The sequence below is a fragment of the Dipodomys merriami genome, unplaced genomic scaffold (genome assembly GCF_024711535.1).
Source record: "Dipodomys merriami isolate MVZ:Mamm:240054 unplaced genomic scaffold, mDipMer1.0.p SCAF_524, whole genome shotgun sequence".
In the NCBI taxonomy this organism is placed as follows: Eukaryota; Metazoa; Chordata; class Mammalia; order Rodentia; family Heteromyidae; genus Dipodomys; species Dipodomys merriami.
The window spans coordinates 1-17747 of NW_027206096.1; the positions used below are offsets into that span (position 1 = coordinate 1).

The following is a 17747-nucleotide window of genomic DNA, read 5'->3' on the forward strand; positions in this document are numbered from 1 at the left end:
GGTTCGACTACTACTGGGCAGAAGTCAGAAAACCGCTTTAAATGGAAGTCAGGAATGGAAGCGCACATTTCATCTACTGCCAGAAAACTGTTCACCTCGGCCAGTTTCACTTACTTCATTCTTGCTACCTTATGTCAGGCCCCTTCTGACCTGGGGCAGCAGTGACATAAAGGGGACAGAAGATGAACAAGACTGCATGGAACATAGTTGTGTTCAACATCTGAGTCTGTGTGTGCATGTGAGAAAAAGTCAGCAGCAAATGTACTTCATTGGCAAACTGTGTAGACAAAACCAAAGATGCTTAAAGGTTGAGAACTGCCCACACATGTCCTTTCCCAAGAAAGAACAGAACAATATTGACAAATCAATCTCTCCAAGAGGTTAGCACAAACTAGACTGGGTAGGAAATACTGACTTAAGACTCCAGCAAACAGCAGCCACTTTTCTATTTCAAATATAGTATTAAAAAATTGGTCATCTGGTAAAGTTTTTTCACTGTCTTTCCTTTTTTTCACAGTAGCAAAATGTAACAAAACATGGCTAGAGATGACTATGTTTCACTGGGTAGAGATGACTACATATCACTTCAGACAAGGGTTTTACAAGGTTCTTTACCTACTATTTATAGAATATATAGGCTAGTTTGGGGTTGGGTCTTTTTTTCTGCTTTATAAAAGTTGTATTAAATGAAGAATTATAATCAGTTTTACAGGCAAGACAAATTAGTTGGCATAAAAATGTGTCTTTAGGTTCTGTTTCACAGTTTTCCTAACAATGACTTATGAAGCTCAGTTCTTTACTGGGGTTTGCATTATGCTAAAAATCTATTAAAATAAATATTATTTTAAAACATACAAAACATTATTAAGCAGCCTGCCAGTTAAAATCTCACTGGCTGCTTCCTCTGTGCAGCAAGAGCCTCAAAGAGTAGCTTTATCTCTGATTACGAGAGCATTCATTCCTACAAAATATCCACATGGGAGATTTCATTTTAAGCTTTCTTCTCCAAAGAGTTACTATTACAACTATATTGGGCTACATGTGGTTTTGCAGAACACCGTAAAGCCCTCTACATTTTGGCTCATCAAACTCAAATGTCAGTGTGGATTTCATTGTAAATGTACATATTTTCTTGAACATTAGAAACCCACACCGATATAAACCCACTTTTACAAGGGCAGTAGAAAGCAGAAATTTAGCATCCGAGTTGTGTATAAATCATCAGCTGTCCACTAGATGCCTCTGGGTTGGGTGTATTAAGTCCTCATGAGCAACTGAGGTTATATTCACAGTGTTAGCCAGAACGCTGCACCTATGTTAAATTGGGTGTATTCAGTTTCAGCCAGGAGAGGCTATTGATGCCTGAATAAAACCCTCAGAACACTACTGGTTTATGTCTAAAACTTTGGACACTGAATAGACATTATTTTAAAACAATTCTTCTCTCAAATAATTTTTTCTGTCAATTATACTGTAGAAATCCTAAAATCAATTAACTAATAATTATGAAAGACTGATAAGGAAACAAGAGTAAGTATACATGTCCAGATTTCTTCACCAATATACAAATTAAATATTTACAAGGTATGAATTTAAATAGGAAAGATTCTTGTCCTAAAAGTTTTAATCTAATCCTGAAATAAAAGTAGAACTTGTACACAATTATTTTGCTGGCAAAATTTTAAAGTAATTTTTGTCTGCAGTTTAAAATAGTATAACTAATTTTTTGAATGAAATAACATTTGAGATGTTATGTAGTTGCAAACCCTTCTAGTAAAGTCAGTAAATTATATAAAATATTTAATAGTATATATATATCTTCTTCAGTTCAACATACAAGCAGAAACCAAAAAAGCAGAGAGAGCAGAGGGAAATGTTTTTTGTTTGCTTGTTTTCTAGTAGGGACTATTTCACTATGAAAGAGCCATTTTAAGGGCTATATTAAGCAGAAATGATCTGTTCCCACAGTTTCTGGGTTAATGGATTAAGAGGCTTTTCTCTTGTTGTTATGACAACCCTTTTATAACATGAGCTACCTTAATAAAACTAGAGTTACTGGACTGTGACTCCTCTCTGCAGTCTGACCCTTGACTCCTGCAGACCTCACTCTTCCCCACCCAGGGCTGGGCCAGGGGAAGATCCAATATCCCTCTCCTCAACTGTTGCTTACAGGGAGTCACTGCCTTCTTTCAGAAACTCCTTTTTACTGCAAAATTTCCTCAAAAATGGTCTGTGTGGAAATCTTGTATGTCACGCACAAGGTAATTTCGTAACAAAAACATTTTTAATGACGTGGTGTGGCTGATAATAGCCATAGTAGTTAGATATTTTTGAAACCAAATAAATCTCCCCTGTTACTCTAGGTATTTATTCACTTTTGTCCAAGACCGGGACTCAAACTCGATATCTAGGGCTTTCGTTCATTGGCTGTTGCTCATTGGCCACACCTCCAACTCCTCCTCTGGACATTTAAAAACCTAAAGGACCCCCAATCACCCCGAGTTCCAACATCATGTTTACTTTAAACAAGAATCCCCAATCATCTTGAGTTCCAACATCATGTTTACTTCAAAAAGAAAAACCAGTCACTAGCTATTTGCAAAGTGATGACCCTGGGGCATATCACATTAAAGTAACTATTATTGTTTTAAGAAAATGAAAATGAGGGAAAAGTTACATTTGTTCATCTTTCCCTGAGCAATATAAACAAAAATGTACATGATGTTGATTGATCATGTCTGGAGTGACTTTACAGTACATGAAAAATGGAAAAATATGACAGATATACACACTGAATCTTATTCTGGTTGTTTAATAAAAAGCAAGCACATATTGAATGAATCCTTTTATACTTAACAGTAGGAGAGACATACTCATTTTTAAATTCTTCTACTGTTAAGAAATACAGTAGTATTTGCCACACTGCAAGGTATATTCATTTTCTAAAACATAACATCTTAAGTTTGGTACTGGTGGCTCACGCCAGTAATCCTGGCAACTCAGGAGGCTGAAATCTGAGGATTGAGATTTGAAGCCAGCCCGGGCAGAAAAATCCTCTGAACTATCTGCAAAAGGCAGGAATTGGAGGTGTGGCTCAAGTGACGTGTCAGCTATGAGTAAAAAAAAAAACACCCAAAAGTAAACAGCTGAGTTCAAGCCCCAGGATCAACACACACAAGAAAGAAACTCTTTCTTGAGAAAAATTGTGTGGATAATTAAAGTTATTTCTTGAGCTTTCCTTTTGAATTTTGTATTTGAGATTATTTCTCCAAACCAGAAAACAGCTATACAAAAAGTTTCATAAAAGCAATGAGTAGATTCAGGGGGGATGAGAGTAAGTGATGTATCATCTTCTAAGTAGCTAGAAGATGTACCCAATGTGTCTTGCTCTGTGGATGGGTCTCAACTGCATATTCACTGGGCAAGAAGGAAGCTAATAGTGACTTAGGCTGAGAAATAAAATATATTCAGGCAATAAAATGAATGGTGATTATTTTTGCAAGTGGCTGGATAAACTAAACCAATAAAATATCCAAAGGCTTTTATTGAGCTTGCTGGGTTTCACTTATGACATGCCTGAGGCTGTCCTTTCAACACTGGGTTTGTTCTCTTTCTTTAATAGTGATCAGATTCCCTGCAGCATTCAGTAAACTGAGGACACATTTTGGGGCCTCTCTGTTCTACAAGCACTCTTTTCTATCCTCTTAGGTTGTATAGCTACCTGAACTCTAGTGCATGGTAACAACACTAAGAAAATCTAGAGTTCAGCTATTTATTTTTTCCTGGGAGAGATGGGAAGGGGTTACCTCTTCTGACGGGAACAGTTTCTGTCTGCAAAGAATGAAAATAGGTGAGGCTATTTCTCAAAGTCCTGAAACAATGTACTGTCATTCTTGCAGACAAGACTTCAGAACACCCAAAGCATAGTGATTTTGCCTTCTTTAGTTGAGACAGTTTAAATCACATTGTTGTTTCCTCCTTAACTTTGCCTGCAAACATATTACTCATCAACGAGAGAGAGACTCAGGATAGACACTTTTCATTTCATTTGAAAAGTTAAGGCAGAAAGAAAACAAATTCCACAAAAGATTGATTAAACAACAGTGAAGTTACAGGCCCTGCTCCTCCCCTCCCACAGAGCATGACCTGGTCCGTGTGGCTGAGGTCAGTGCCTGCAGCGGCACCTGCCCGCACAACACTCCTCTTGGAGTTAACGCAGACACCTAATAACTCAAGGCAAGTTATTCATGGTGAAATAGCCCATTTTCCTTTTATAGACTCTAAAACTCATTTAACAAGTGTTAACAGAAAAATTTTAATGTGAGAGTTAGAGTTATTCTAAAAAAACAAACAAACATCATTTAGACTCAGTGACTAAATTTTCATTTCCTTAAGACTTCCCCAAATAGGAAATTAAAGTGTAAGGACAAGAAATTGATTAGGCAGATAGTAACCTTAATTACTAGAGATTCCTTTCAAACCTTCAAGTCATCTATCACTGTTACTCTCATAATTCCTCTAATTCTAAGTAATTTATGCCCAATAAATTTCATCTACAAGTCCCATGTAGTTATCAGTTATTTAACTGAATTGGGACACAGGAGGGAACACCTTTGCCTCTAGTTCCAGCCACACGATGTTTTCTTCACTAGCACCTTCTGGCCTCATCTCCCTTACTTATTTTTAAGGAAATCAGCTTAAAATATTATACTGCCAACCTTTAATTATGCTGAAGGAACTCCTCTTGGAAGGGCTCTCTGACACAGGTAATTAAGCTGTCCAGCAGAACAAGCTGCCTATAATTTGGCATCCATTACTGTTCTGTATTATAGTCACTTGAGATACTTTAAGAAAACCCTTCAAATACTGAGATGTTTATTGCATTTTAAAGTAGCCACTATCTTAAATATCTGTTTAAAATTCCTCCTAAATTCCATTATAGCATACAACATCAAAATTGAGATAGTCTTCTCACAATATTACACTTGAAAATACCATGTAGAAACAATTATTTCGGGAAATAGAAGGTTTAAGGCAAGACATTCATTTTGAAAAGTGAATCTTTCAATCATCCAGATTGACACAATTATTTTCCACCTCTTCAGTGCCTTGGGATACGCAACGTACATTCAGCAACAGGGCACACATATGACCTTAAGGACATATGCTGAGGTCAGAGTGCCCCATTGAAATATGGGAATATTTTTATATAAGGCGTGACCCACAGGGACATGGCATGGGTGGGGTTATTTCATTCCATATCCAATCTGGTATACAGGAACCTCCTTATCGATCACAGTCCCTTTTTCCTCAGGTAACCTCTTTTCAAACAAATACAAACCCCCTGGAAAGGTGCTAAGATTGGTTTCTGTCCACATCTGGAAAACAGTCACCAGGGCGTCCTCCCGTCACTGCTTGAGTGACGGATGTCTAGAGGCTATATCTTGGTCTTGATTACAAATGTTGTTTGCAGTGGAAAAACTGTTTTGTCCCAAAGAATTTTCTCTTTCATCAAATTTTTTGGATCGTGAGAGCTGAGCTTTTTCATGTGTATTCTCTCCTCTGTGAGTTTTTTTCACCGGCAACAACAATAATACTAAGATGCCACAAATGTGAAGACAGTAACACCAGGAGCTGAAAAAGAAGAACAGTTTATTAAATTGTAATCACACTACCATTACTCTCTTAGGATGTGTTTATTATTCTAGTTTTCCCCTCAGAAGATGAACTCTACAGTGTACGCTGAAAAAAATTATAAAACATTATAGAAACCACACTGCTTATAGGTATCAAATTAAATCACTGTTTTGTAATGGTCATAAAGCTAAACCAGACATACCCAAAAAAGTGCTTATTAAAGCACAAGGACAAACTGCAAATCATCTCCCCAAGTGCCCTGATCAAGGGCTGAATCAGCCCAGGGAACAGCAGCAGAGGGGACCTACAGCCTCCCCTGAGGTCCACAGCAGACTGAAATGACAAGGCCAGGGGTGCAGAAGCAACGCTGTTCGATGGTGACTTCCACAAGTAAGGAACACATCATTAGAAATCATTTTAGAAACATCATCCCCCAAGTTAAGAACTAACCAAATATGACCCAAATAGCTCCAATAGTTGGAAGTTCAAGTGCTTTTTAAAAGAGGTATCTAGATTAAAAAAAAATCTAAACAGCTCGTGTGTGTGTGTGTGTGTGTGTGTGTGTGTGTGTGTGTGTGTGTGTGTGTGTGTGTGTGTGTGTGTGTGTGTGTGTGTGTGTGTGTGTGTGTGTGTGTGTGTGTATGCGCGCGCGCGCTCAGGCCCTTACGCTCCTGCTTTTTTTGCTGTTAGTTGGAGAAAAAGAATCTTGAAGATTCATCTACCTAGGCTTACTCCAATGTCAATTCTCAAATAGGCATGAGCCACCAGTGACCTGCCCAAATGCTTTTTAAAGTAAGTAATTTTGTTAAAATGAGAATTTCACCAGTGGTGTCATGTGTTCTTGTATGATTATTGTCATATTTGAGTCCACAATTTTTTACTATATACTGTGCTAAGTCACTCTTACATCTTATGCTAACAAAGAACTCACGAACAGGGGCTGGGAAGATGGCTCAGTGATAGAGCGCTTGCCTTGCATGCATGAGGCCCTGGGTTCGATTCCTCAGCACCACATAAGCAGAAAAAAAAAGCCGGAAGTGGTGCTATGACTCAAGTGGTAGAGCGCTAGCCTTGGGCTGAAGAACTGAGGGACAGCGCCCAGGCCCAGAGTTCAGGCCCCACGACCGGAACCCCCCCCCCCAAAAAAAAAACAACTTACGAACAGACAACTTTTTATCTCTAAGGTACCAAATTTGGGGGGTGGGAATTTGGTGGAATGGGGAAAGGAGATAGATAGCTAGCTAGATAGACAGACAGACAAGACAGAGACAGAGACAGAGACAGAGACAGATGAAATTCAAAGTCCCTTACTAGACAGGGGTTAGAACCATGAGAACTTTTCTTCAATCCTTACTTGAGGTAATTAACGATTACATGTCTTCTTCTCCAGTGTGGCCACTCACCCAGTAACCTCTGCCAGGGCAAGTCCCACTCTGGGCTGAGTGGGATGAGTCAACCCATGAAGAAACTCGTGACTGCTTAGCTGAGGATGAAATAGGAACTGGTAATCCACAAGGCTATGCTACGAGTACCATCTAATAGAAGAACTTCCTTTTAAAAATAGCTACTCCACCTGACACCTTTTAAGAAAGAGTAACACTTACCTGTAAAACATAAACGATGGTTTTATAGAAAGAAGGACAAATGGCACAACTGTGTAACTTATTGCTATTTGTGTTACTACCCATGTTATGACATCATAAAATAATTTAAGTTGGGGTGGTTCGATGAAATAATGTCTACAGTTATTTCTCATCTGAAACAAAGAAATAAAAAACATCTGTAACATCTTTAAGTTAACATTATTTATTAAATGATCCTGGTCTCAGGGTGTTGACTACAACACTCTCACCTCTGGTGGGACTCTAACTGCATCTGCTGCAGGAAGCTGGTTCCCTGTATGCCTCTGTGACCACATAAAATAATACTGATCAAAATGAACTCCAGAAAACGGAAACAAAAGGTTTTTCTTTCCTTTGTTGTAGTTTTTGTTTTCTTTTATTTTTGTCTTGCTCATTCACCTGTCTTTGGGAGGGTAAGAGGGGCAGAGAAATGGAGGGACAGAGCTAGGTAGTGGAGTGTTTGCCTAGCATACATGAAGCCCTGGGTTTGATCCCTCAGTGCCACACACACAGAAAAATCCAGAAGTGGTGCTTTGGGTCAAGTGGTAGAATGCTAGTCTTGAGCAACAGGGACTGTGCCCAGGCCAAGTTCAAGCCCCAGTACTGGCCAAAAACAAAACAAAAACAAAAATGAAATGGAAGGAAGAAGGGTGAACAAATGCAGCAGTACTCACTAGACACTATGCTGAAAATGAACTATACAACTTGCAGGAGGGGTTGGGAGGGAAAACTGGGAAAGAACAAGGCTAGGGGTGACACTGTCCCAAAAGAAATGTACTTATTACTTGAATTATGTAAATGTAATATAACAATAAAAGAAGAAAGCTGGTTCCCACAAAACCAACACAGGTGTGGCAGGGAAGAAAAGGCTGTGTAGGGGCAAGATGTGGTATATGGAAACAGGCTCTTTGACACTTTTCTGTTATTTAAAATTGTATTAAAATGAGAAGTTTCCCAAAAGAGCAGTGTGGCAATGTGTTACCTGGTAAATTACATCACACACACACACACACACACACACACACACACACACACACACACACTCTCTCTCTCTCTCTCTCTCTCTCTCTCTCTCTCTCTCTCTCTCTCTCTCTCTTACTTCCCAAAAGAGCAGTGTGGCAATGTGTTACCTGGTAAATTACATAACTCTCTCTCTCTCTCTCTCTCTCTCTCTCTCTCTCTCGTTTATTTATTTGACATTCTCTACCACTATGGAGCAGACATCCTCACCTCCAGCTCAACTTCTACATCTGTGACAGACCAAAAGGACTATATACAGAAGTTTTCTTTCCTGTTTTTTGTGTTAGACTTGATCCCAGTCCTTCATTCATAATAGATCAGCGCTCTACCAATGAGCTATATCCCCAGACAAAAGAAGCTGTTTTCTAATATCCATAATTTTATAATTTTTTAGAAAAGCTTTTGAAGTAGTCATAATATTTCAGTTTTGGAATGTGCAGATTTAACTAAACATGGTTTTGTTTTCCACTGCATTCCTCCTTTTTTAAAGTTAACTTTTTATTGTTATTATAAAGGAGTTACAGTTGCGTAAGTCAGGTAAAGAATACACTTATTTAGTTTTTGCTGGTCCTGGGGCTTGAACTCTAGGCTCCAAGGCTGTCCTTGGGCTCTCTTCTTTTTCTTTGCAATAAGGCTGTTTCTATTTTAAGTTAGCTTGGTGGCCTTTATGATGTTCTGGAAACCTAAAGGTATGTTATTTTGTGCAAATATCTGTATCTGAATTCTTTTATCTAAGACCAGAGATTAGTATCTTTTATTTATTCAATAAATGTGACATACAGGTAATATATTAAGACATATAGTTGGTGGAAGCTTTAATCAATTCAACAATAACCTAAAACAGAGTGCAAACAATGGAAGGATCTTATTTTTTATCCAATGGTTATTTGATTGGAGAATTGAGTCCATTAGTATTTAGGGTTATTCTAAAGAGATGTGTCATGCTTCCTGCCATTTTCCTGATTTCCTGTACTTTGTTTTTTCCTTTTCCTGTGATTACTAAATTGATCTAGTGATTTTTGTCTGATGTGTTTTCTTGATCTTGATTGTTTTCTCCCTTCAGAATTCTTTGTAATGCTGGTTTAGTGATCATGAATTCCTCTAATGTTTGTTTGTCATGGAAGGTTTTGCTTTTACCATCAAATGTAAATGATAGTTTCACTGGGTGGATGAGTTTGGATGGGAATTTTTCATCTTGTTTGGATTATACCATTCAGGCTGTCTTTGTTTTGAGGGTCTGTGTAGACAAGTGGCGTTAAGCCACCCGAGATTCAGCAGTAACAGGGCTGTGATGCCCTTAGATGCCTTGGGCTGCATGCACGCTTCACTGACTCACTCTACCACTTTAGCCACAGCTCTACTTTCAGTTTTTTTCTGTGATTAATGGCAGGTAAATGTCTTATGGACTTTCCTGCGCAGGCTGGCTTTGAACTGTGATCCTCTGAGCTCTGCCTCCTGAGTAGCCAGAATTACAGATGTGAGTCACCAGTGCCTGGCTAGTGTATTTCTTTTTAGACAATGGCACTCCTCCTTTACTCTCTCCCAGTTTTTCCTGCATCCTTCTTTCTTGTGTAATGTGCCATGTAAGGCTGCATGGATTTATTTCTCTGAGGTGGGTTCATTTATACAATGGTTTTCCATCTAGAGACCATCATTCTTAGTGGCCAGAACCAAATCCTGGCACATGTGAATTCTTCCACAATTCTTTTCTAGGCCACTTACTCCTGTCCATTCTGTCCAAAGATAAATCCATTTCCTCCAGAAAGGTTTTCAGCATTCCATGCCACATTTATAAATCTTACCTGGCTATTTATGTAGCTCAGTGGTAGAAAGTTTGTCTAGCAATTGCAAGGCCCTTGGTATAAACCTACAATCCTCAGCACCAAAACAGACCCCTCTTCCCCCCACACCAAGCAGACCTTGCCTGACTTCCAAAGGGGATTTAGCTTGTTACCAGTGTGGTGTTCAAGTTCTTTTTATTATTTATTACCTTCGTCCCTCCTTCTTTTCCCCATTTCATGCACAGTGCTACTCACTCCCCATGCACACATGCGTTCTCCGCTCCATTTAGATTTACTTGTCATTCCCCAGATGGACCATGTGCTCAGCGAGCTTTTCTCTCGTCACTCATGTCTTGTTCTTCCTAATTTACTCAGCACTGCAAAAATTTCCACTTTTCAAAGCTCAGATCTAAACACTTTCATAATGAAGATACCTCTGCTGAACTAAGCAAGAAAGACTTGTCTTTATCCTAAGTCTATCATGGAGTCTATCACGCATCTGTGAGGCATGTGTGGGTATGCACATACACACAGAGAATACACATAAACATATGTGCATGTGCACATACTTATACCCCTAAGTAGACTATGAACTACTGAAAAGTATAGCCCTTAGTTAATATTTAAAAAAAAAAAAACTCAGGGCCTTGCACTTACTAGGCTGGCACTCTATAATATAGGCCATGCTTCCAGCCCTACTTTTTGCTGGTTACTTTAGAGAGAAAGTCTAGCAAACTTTTTTGTCCAGGGTGGCCTTGAACCACAATCCTCCGAATCTCAGTTTCATGAATAATTAGCATCGTTAACACTTCTTGGTATTTCCTTTATATATTCCCCAAGTACCTTAAATTGAATACAGTCAAACACTGGTAAACATCTGTTGGTTTGTTAAATGAAAGCATATTAGCTAAAATTACTACAAAAAGCTTGCTTAAATACTTTCAAACAAGCTGGACAGGAGTGGCTCACACCTGTAATCCTAAGCTACTCAGGAGGCTGAGACCTGAGGACTGCAGTTCGAAGCTAGCCCAGGCAGGAAAGTCCATGAGACTCATATCTCTAATAAACCACTCAGAAATGGCGCTGTGGCTCAAGTAGTAGAGCACTAGCCCTGAGCCAAAGAAGCTCAGGGACAGTGTGCAGGCCCAGAGTTCAAGCCAAGGACTGGCAAAAAAAAACTAAAAAACTTTCAAACACTCATGCCACTTTCCTCTGACTTTCCTTATGCTAAATTATTCTTCTCCTTCCTCTCCCATATTACCAAGCTCTTTCAGTTGTTTTCCAACACACTGCCCAGTTTCCAATCAAGCAACTATTCTAAAGAACAGTGCCATGTTTCTAACATGATGCCTCTCCAAGCATGGTCCATCCCTTCTGCTAAGATTGTGATACTCACACTTTACATATCTTCTAGGAAATTGTTTAAAATAAATCTACCACTCTGATCACCTTTATTTAACTGCTTTATCTCTTCAGAATGTTCAGTAAAGATAAGTAACATTTTGAGAGTGCCTACTATGTGGTAGGCACAGGAAGGAAGACACATCTCCTCAGACACATAGGCATGGAGCCTGGAATGTGGTAAGCACACAGTTATATATCTATCTTTTGAGTGGGCAGATCAGGGCTGACCACAGCCAAGGAGATACTGTCTACCTTATACAAAAGACTTACTGAATTATAAAAGTAAATTCTTGATACTTACAGCTCGCGCTGCTAATGTCATTAATACCCCTGTTAGAAAGGTGAGGTAATATCCTGGGTATACCCCATGCCAAATGGCAGACAGAATGAATGTCTGGATGGTTGGACTGAAGGATGCACGTTCATAACACACCCTAGAAACAAAACACACAGAGAGCCAAGAGCAGTGAGCAGATCTGAGTTCACAAACCCAGCAACAATCCTTGCATTACCTGGCAGGATTAGGGTAGCCAGGAAAGCAACACCGTTTATCTTGAGCACTAACTTGGTCTGCAACCTCAGGGAAATTGTAGTTATTTTGTGTCAAATTTAGAAGCATAAATTTAATTCTTACTGGTATATATAACCACTTTCAATGCACGAAGAACTTTGAGCTAATAGCATGACTGTTTTTGGCAATGGGAGTCCTTAGTCTAATAGTCCTATAACACAGTGCAAAATGCAGGTGAAAACAATTTTCGAAGGGAAAGCCTTTGGAAGACTGGCTAGGATCATGAAGTGATGAGAGGGCGATCTGGAACATCTCAAGGAATAAAGACACTCAGTTGTCATTTTACAAAGGACACCACAAAGCAGTCTGCTCTGAGCACTGCCTGTACAGGGGCAGGATCTGTGGAGTAAATTCAAGATGGATCACGCCAAGGGTATCTGCACCCTCCCTTCCTGCCTTCTGTCTCCTAACAAAGTCCTGGCTCAAGTTCCAGCTACTTCTGAGAAGCTTGTCTTGTATTCACTGTTCCTACCCTTGCTCATAATCCTCACTATAGAGAACCCCATGTGTCTCACCACAAACTTGTCTTTCCAACGATATTTTCACCATTTTCTGTGACTGCTGTGTCGAACTGAGCCTTTTCATCTTGTGTCCTGTGTATCCCGTGCCTAACTCAGAAAGCCCAAAACTGGAACACTTCCAGAAATCCAGGGCCATATGCAGAGTGACTGTGTACAGGCTTTTATTTTTCCCCACGTAAATCTCCAGTGGATGAGTACAGGCCACAAAGGACAGTGGGGATCCCCCATAAGGCCAAGCAAAAGGCAGGTGGAGGGCAGTGGGTTGGGGATACTCTTCACATAGCACCAACTGTTCTGATAAAGTCTAGCACACTTCCTTTGGTGGACGCTAATGTTCTTTCTGGATAACACCAAAGCTACCATGTCACTCAACACACTGTAAACGTAACAAAATCTGAACTCAGTGAAGGTCAACCTTATACACGAAATGCCAAGTAAAGAGTGTTCCTGTGGAACATACCTTTTGAGCCAAAGTGCTGTCTGGATATTCCAATTATCAAGGAACATCTTAAAACTTGTTGACATCTGAAAAACAAAGAAACCCTTTTGTTTGGCCAGCAATAGAAGCTTTAAATATTAGTAGTAATACTTTACTGTGTAAAACACACACTCACACACTCTCACACTCACACAGCCCTGAAGCACAGCCCTCACTGGCCTTGCTCACTGCATCCTTGGTGGCTGAGGCACATGGTCCATGATGAGGACGTTTTGAATATTATTGATTATTTGATATTATTGTAATTAAAAATCTTTCCATACCACTCTTGGGACAGCACATCATAAATGATCACTGGCAACTAACTTGTTAGTGATGCACGAACCTCTATTTGCTGAATTCTCAAATTGGAAACTAGATCCCAACGAGCCACTCCATTTCTGTCATAGCCTCGGAAACCAAAACCTGCGGCATTATTAATCGCATCAGCTGTAACAAAGCAAAAAAGAGAAACTTTATAACTTTATTTCCCAAGATAATGTATGTTGTCATATACTAAGTCTTTAATTCATTTTTTGGTCCACAGGGCTTGAATTCAAGGCCTCCAAACTGTCCCTGAGCTTTTCTGCTCAAGGCTATTGTTCTACCACTTTGGGTCACAGCTCTACTTCAGATTTTCTGGTAGTTAATCGGGGACTAACTACCAGTCTTTTGCACCATGGAAAGTCTCACGGACTTTCCTGCCCAGGCTAGCTTTGAACTGCAATGCTCTGATCTTAGCCTCCTGAGTAGCTAGAATTATAGGCAAGAGCCATTTGCACCCAGCTTATAACTTTTATTTTTAAATAGTTAAAGTAGATTTATTCTAATTTTTAAGAAAGACCAACAACATTATCACATATAATGAAAATACACAAAGACTTTTGGTTAGCTAGTAAAACATCAGACATTAGGCATGAATGAACACCGGTAGTGTCTAAAAGTTCAGAAGACCACTGGCTCCCCAGAGGTATAGACTGTGTAGGAAACAACTTAAGAGTGCTTCAATGGAATGCAGCAGAGAGTGCTCAGCCACCCAGGGAGGAATTACTCGAGGAAGCTTTGCCTTGGGCTTACCATGTTGCTATCATTCATGTAGTTGGCCTTTTTATAAATAAGAGTATATAAAACAGGTTTTAACAATATTTTTCTTCTGTTTATCAGAACCAACTCTACAATTCTGTTTACAAAATTTGTTTTCCAATGTTTTGCATCACAATGTTCACCTTGTCACCTTTGCCTTATATACCTGCTTGACAAGCTTCAAATGAAGTTTCTGCCTCAAATAAGCAACGGGAAATGCTCAGCTTTCTATTGTGTGGTCTATAACGAGAGAACGAACAACTGAAATCCATCAAAACCCTGCTAAAAGCCGGGCGCTGGTGGCTCACGCCTGTAATCCTAGCTACTCAGGAGGCTGAGATCTGAGGATCGTGGTTCAAAGCCAGCCCGGGCAGAAGAGGCCGTGAGACTCCTATCTCCAATAAACCACCAGAAAACCGGAAGTGGCGCTGTAGCTCAAGTGGTAGAGCGCTCGCCTTGAGCTGAAGAGCTGAGGGACAGCGCCCAGGCCCAGAGTTCAAGCCCCACGACCGACAAAAAAAAAAAAAAAAAAAAAAAAAAACCCTGCTAAATAATATGCTTGCATATTAAATATAGTCAGTATGCAACATTTAAGTTTTATCCTTAAATGGTTACTAATTACTGTCTTAGTACCCTTAAACAGAATTTAGGAAAACTATACCTGTGGACAAAAACAAGCAAGATTTACCACTCAAGTTGAATGAGATCAGCAGCCTTTGGTCAAGTATTTATACAACGTTAATTAATATAGTAACATTTATGTTTACTAGGATTAAAAATAAAACCAGTATTATTTAATGAACCAGGCACTTTGCTTCTTGTGGGTTCACCTCCTTCAAGCTCTCTGGAATCTTCTTGAGTCAGCTGACTGAGGGAGGGCCCAGGCTGCTGAGTGGAAGCAGAAGGAGTATATGCCTGCTCATGACTCTGCTCACACTCTGTTGGAAAAGACATGGGTCTACTAACAAGAGCAGAATTTAAATCAAGTGCATAATGCCTTTTAAAAAACCCAGTCATAAGCCGGGCACTGGTAACTCATGCCTGTAATCCTAGCTACTCTGGAGGTTGAGTTTTGAAGATAGTGGTTCGAAACCAGCCCAGGCAGGAAAGTTTATGAAACTCTTATCTCCAATTTTCAACCAGAAAACCTGAAATGGAGCTGGGGCTCAAAGTGGTAGAGCATTAGACATGAGAAGTAAAGCTCAGGTACAGTGCCCAGGCCCTGAGTTCAAGAATCATGACTGACAAAAAGTCTTCTTTTTTAAATCCAGTTATAGAGCTGGGTGCCTGGGAGGCTGAGATCTAAGGATTGTGGTTCAAAGCTATCAATGGTAGCAAAGCCCATGAGACTCATCTCTAATAACTACAAAAAAAACAAAGTAGAGCCAAAGTAGAGCTGTGGCTCAAGTGGTAGAGTGCTAGCATTGAGCAAAAAGGCTCGGGGACAGCGCCAGCCTGATTTCAAGCCCCAGGAATGGCACCATAAGAAAGTAAGTAGATAGATAGATAGATAGATAGATAGATAGATAGATAGATAGATAGATAGATAGATAGATAGATAAGATAAGATAGATAGAAAAATGGTTTAATAACACATACAGCACAGCCCTACAAATTGCTACTGAATAGTCATACCTCCCTCCTGACACTATCTCTTGCTCCTCCTTTCCTTCATTTTGGCCTCCAGCCCCCCCCAAAAAAAATTAGCCACAGGATCTAGAACACACTGCTCATTTAAAATTATCATCAAAACTCAAAAGCAAAAACAAGGAAAGAATAACTTTGGAGCTCCTGGAATCCTGATGACACATTCTCAGACGTTCACAGATCAAGCTACAATCTGAGAACCAAATGGGCAGTGTTTAAACAAAGCAATGGAGAGAGGAGTTAATGGATGTGTGACCTGGTGAAGTGAGACTGGGTGAAATGAGGCTCAGATTCTGCTTTTCTATTGACCCAGCATTCCAACAATGGACTTGGATCTTAACTATTATTACTAGGTCCACTATAGTACAGAAACAATAAAAGTATATAATGAACTGAATAGGCTTAGGTAAAGAATTCTTAAAATTCTTTACAATTTGAAAGTAGCTCACTTTCAAAATGTTTTATTTCCTTAAGGTGAAAACAGGGGAACTGATTTTTTTTTTCCTAGATGGCTCCAAACTTCAATGCTCAGATCTTAGCCTATTGAATACTTAGGATTATAGGCATGATTAACCAGTACCCCAATTCTTAAAGAAGTATTAGTTTCAGGTCTATGAAGGTGAATATTCTGTCACACCCTGCAATTACAGCACTCAGGAAGTGTGGGCAAGAAGTTTGTTAATTCTAGGCTAGCCTGTCCACCTGGCTAGACCCTATTCTCAATAACAGCAAAAAAAAATATCGACACCAGTTAAAATTATATTTTTATTGGCAAATAAATTATCAAGCTAGAGTAATTTTTAATGATGCTACTCTGTATGATGTAAGAGTGAAAACAGATTCTGGTCCCAAACTATACTTCACTGAAGTAAAAGCCAACAGTAAAATGCTAGACCTTGGGCCTTGTCATGAGTTGTGCTTTGCTGAAATGTTTCTTTGCACATTCATTTAAATCAAATATGAGCAAGGAAAACAAGACAGAATCTGAAGAATAAGGATGCTTCTAAGGGAAGCAGGCACATGTAAAGGAGGATTCAATTCTCCCATGAAGTGACATTTTACTTTAGTCCGTCCCTCAAGATGCAGCTAGATTTACTACTCAAAGACTGGTCAACTGGTCAACTGAAGCCTCATGAAGCTTATTTAGCAGTCAGCAAAGGGGTTGGGAGTGACCTGTCTCCTTCCTGGTTCCTTCCTTCTTTCATATCTGTGGCAAAAACCATTGACTTCCAATCTCATTTGTTCATGGATGTAAACTATTTCCATACACTGAAATTCAATCATGAAAGCTCAACAGAATGTCTGTTTCCCCCTAATCCTCCTCCTACTAGGTATCACTGGCAACCCCCTCTACAGTGAATGGATAAGACACTGTGCCACGCTGACTCCAGTAGAGTCTGCTTAGCATGGGAAACCATCTATCAGACCATGATAGGGGCTTCAGAGACCTATCTCTGAGTTTTGGGACTTCACCGAAGTCTACCTCAGAGAATGGGGCTTTACAGAAACCTATCTTCAAGTTTTGGGACTTCACCAAAGTCTACCTCGGAGAATAGGGCTTCTAAGAGGCCTACTCCTGGGAAAAGGCTGGCAAACCCCTGGGAAAAGATGTGTTTCTGCCTTTCTTCACTGTATAAGAGTGCCTATTAATCTTTTACTGCTTCTACTGCTCTTTGTACTTATTCATTGTCAACGTTCCCTTATTCAAAGCTCTTTCTTAAGAGTGTTGACAACTCCAATATCTGATGAGTGTCTTAAAAATATGACTAACTCACCAGAGTTAAGTGCTACCCTGAAACCCCTCTTATGGAGGCTAGGAGATAAGTTATAAGTAAATATAAAAGTATTGGGGGTTTCACAAAGTCACTTCAGCAGAAGGAATTATTTGTAAGGGATTTACAAGAAGCAGTAGGCTCAGCTAGAACAGAAAAAATGTATGGCAATTGCTGAGATAATTTTTTAGGAGAGAGAATTTCCTGCTAT

The 17747-nt window shown here is 39.6% G+C and overlaps 1 protein-coding gene across 1 annotated transcript in view; it reads right to left on the reverse strand.

The window, feature by feature from the left end:
- Positions 1 to 13: 13 nt before the first annotated feature.
- LOC138811391 (lysophospholipid acyltransferase 2) overlaps positions 14 to 17747 on the reverse strand; it is a 118556-nt gene continuing 100822 nt past the window's right edge. Inside the window, exons 9-13 of the mRNA XM_069999122.1 lie at positions 13381 to 13484; positions 13017 to 13081; positions 11766 to 11898; positions 7242 to 7393; positions 14 to 5634 (exon numbers count right to left, since the gene is read on the reverse strand). Of these exons, the coding sequence (XP_069855223.1) occupies positions 5409 to 5634; positions 7242 to 7393; positions 11766 to 11898; positions 13017 to 13081; positions 13381 to 13484 (680 nt within the window). The 3' untranslated portion in view covers positions 14 to 5408. The remainder of the gene's footprint in view (positions 5635 to 7241; positions 7394 to 11765; positions 11899 to 13016; positions 13082 to 13380; positions 13485 to 17747) is intronic.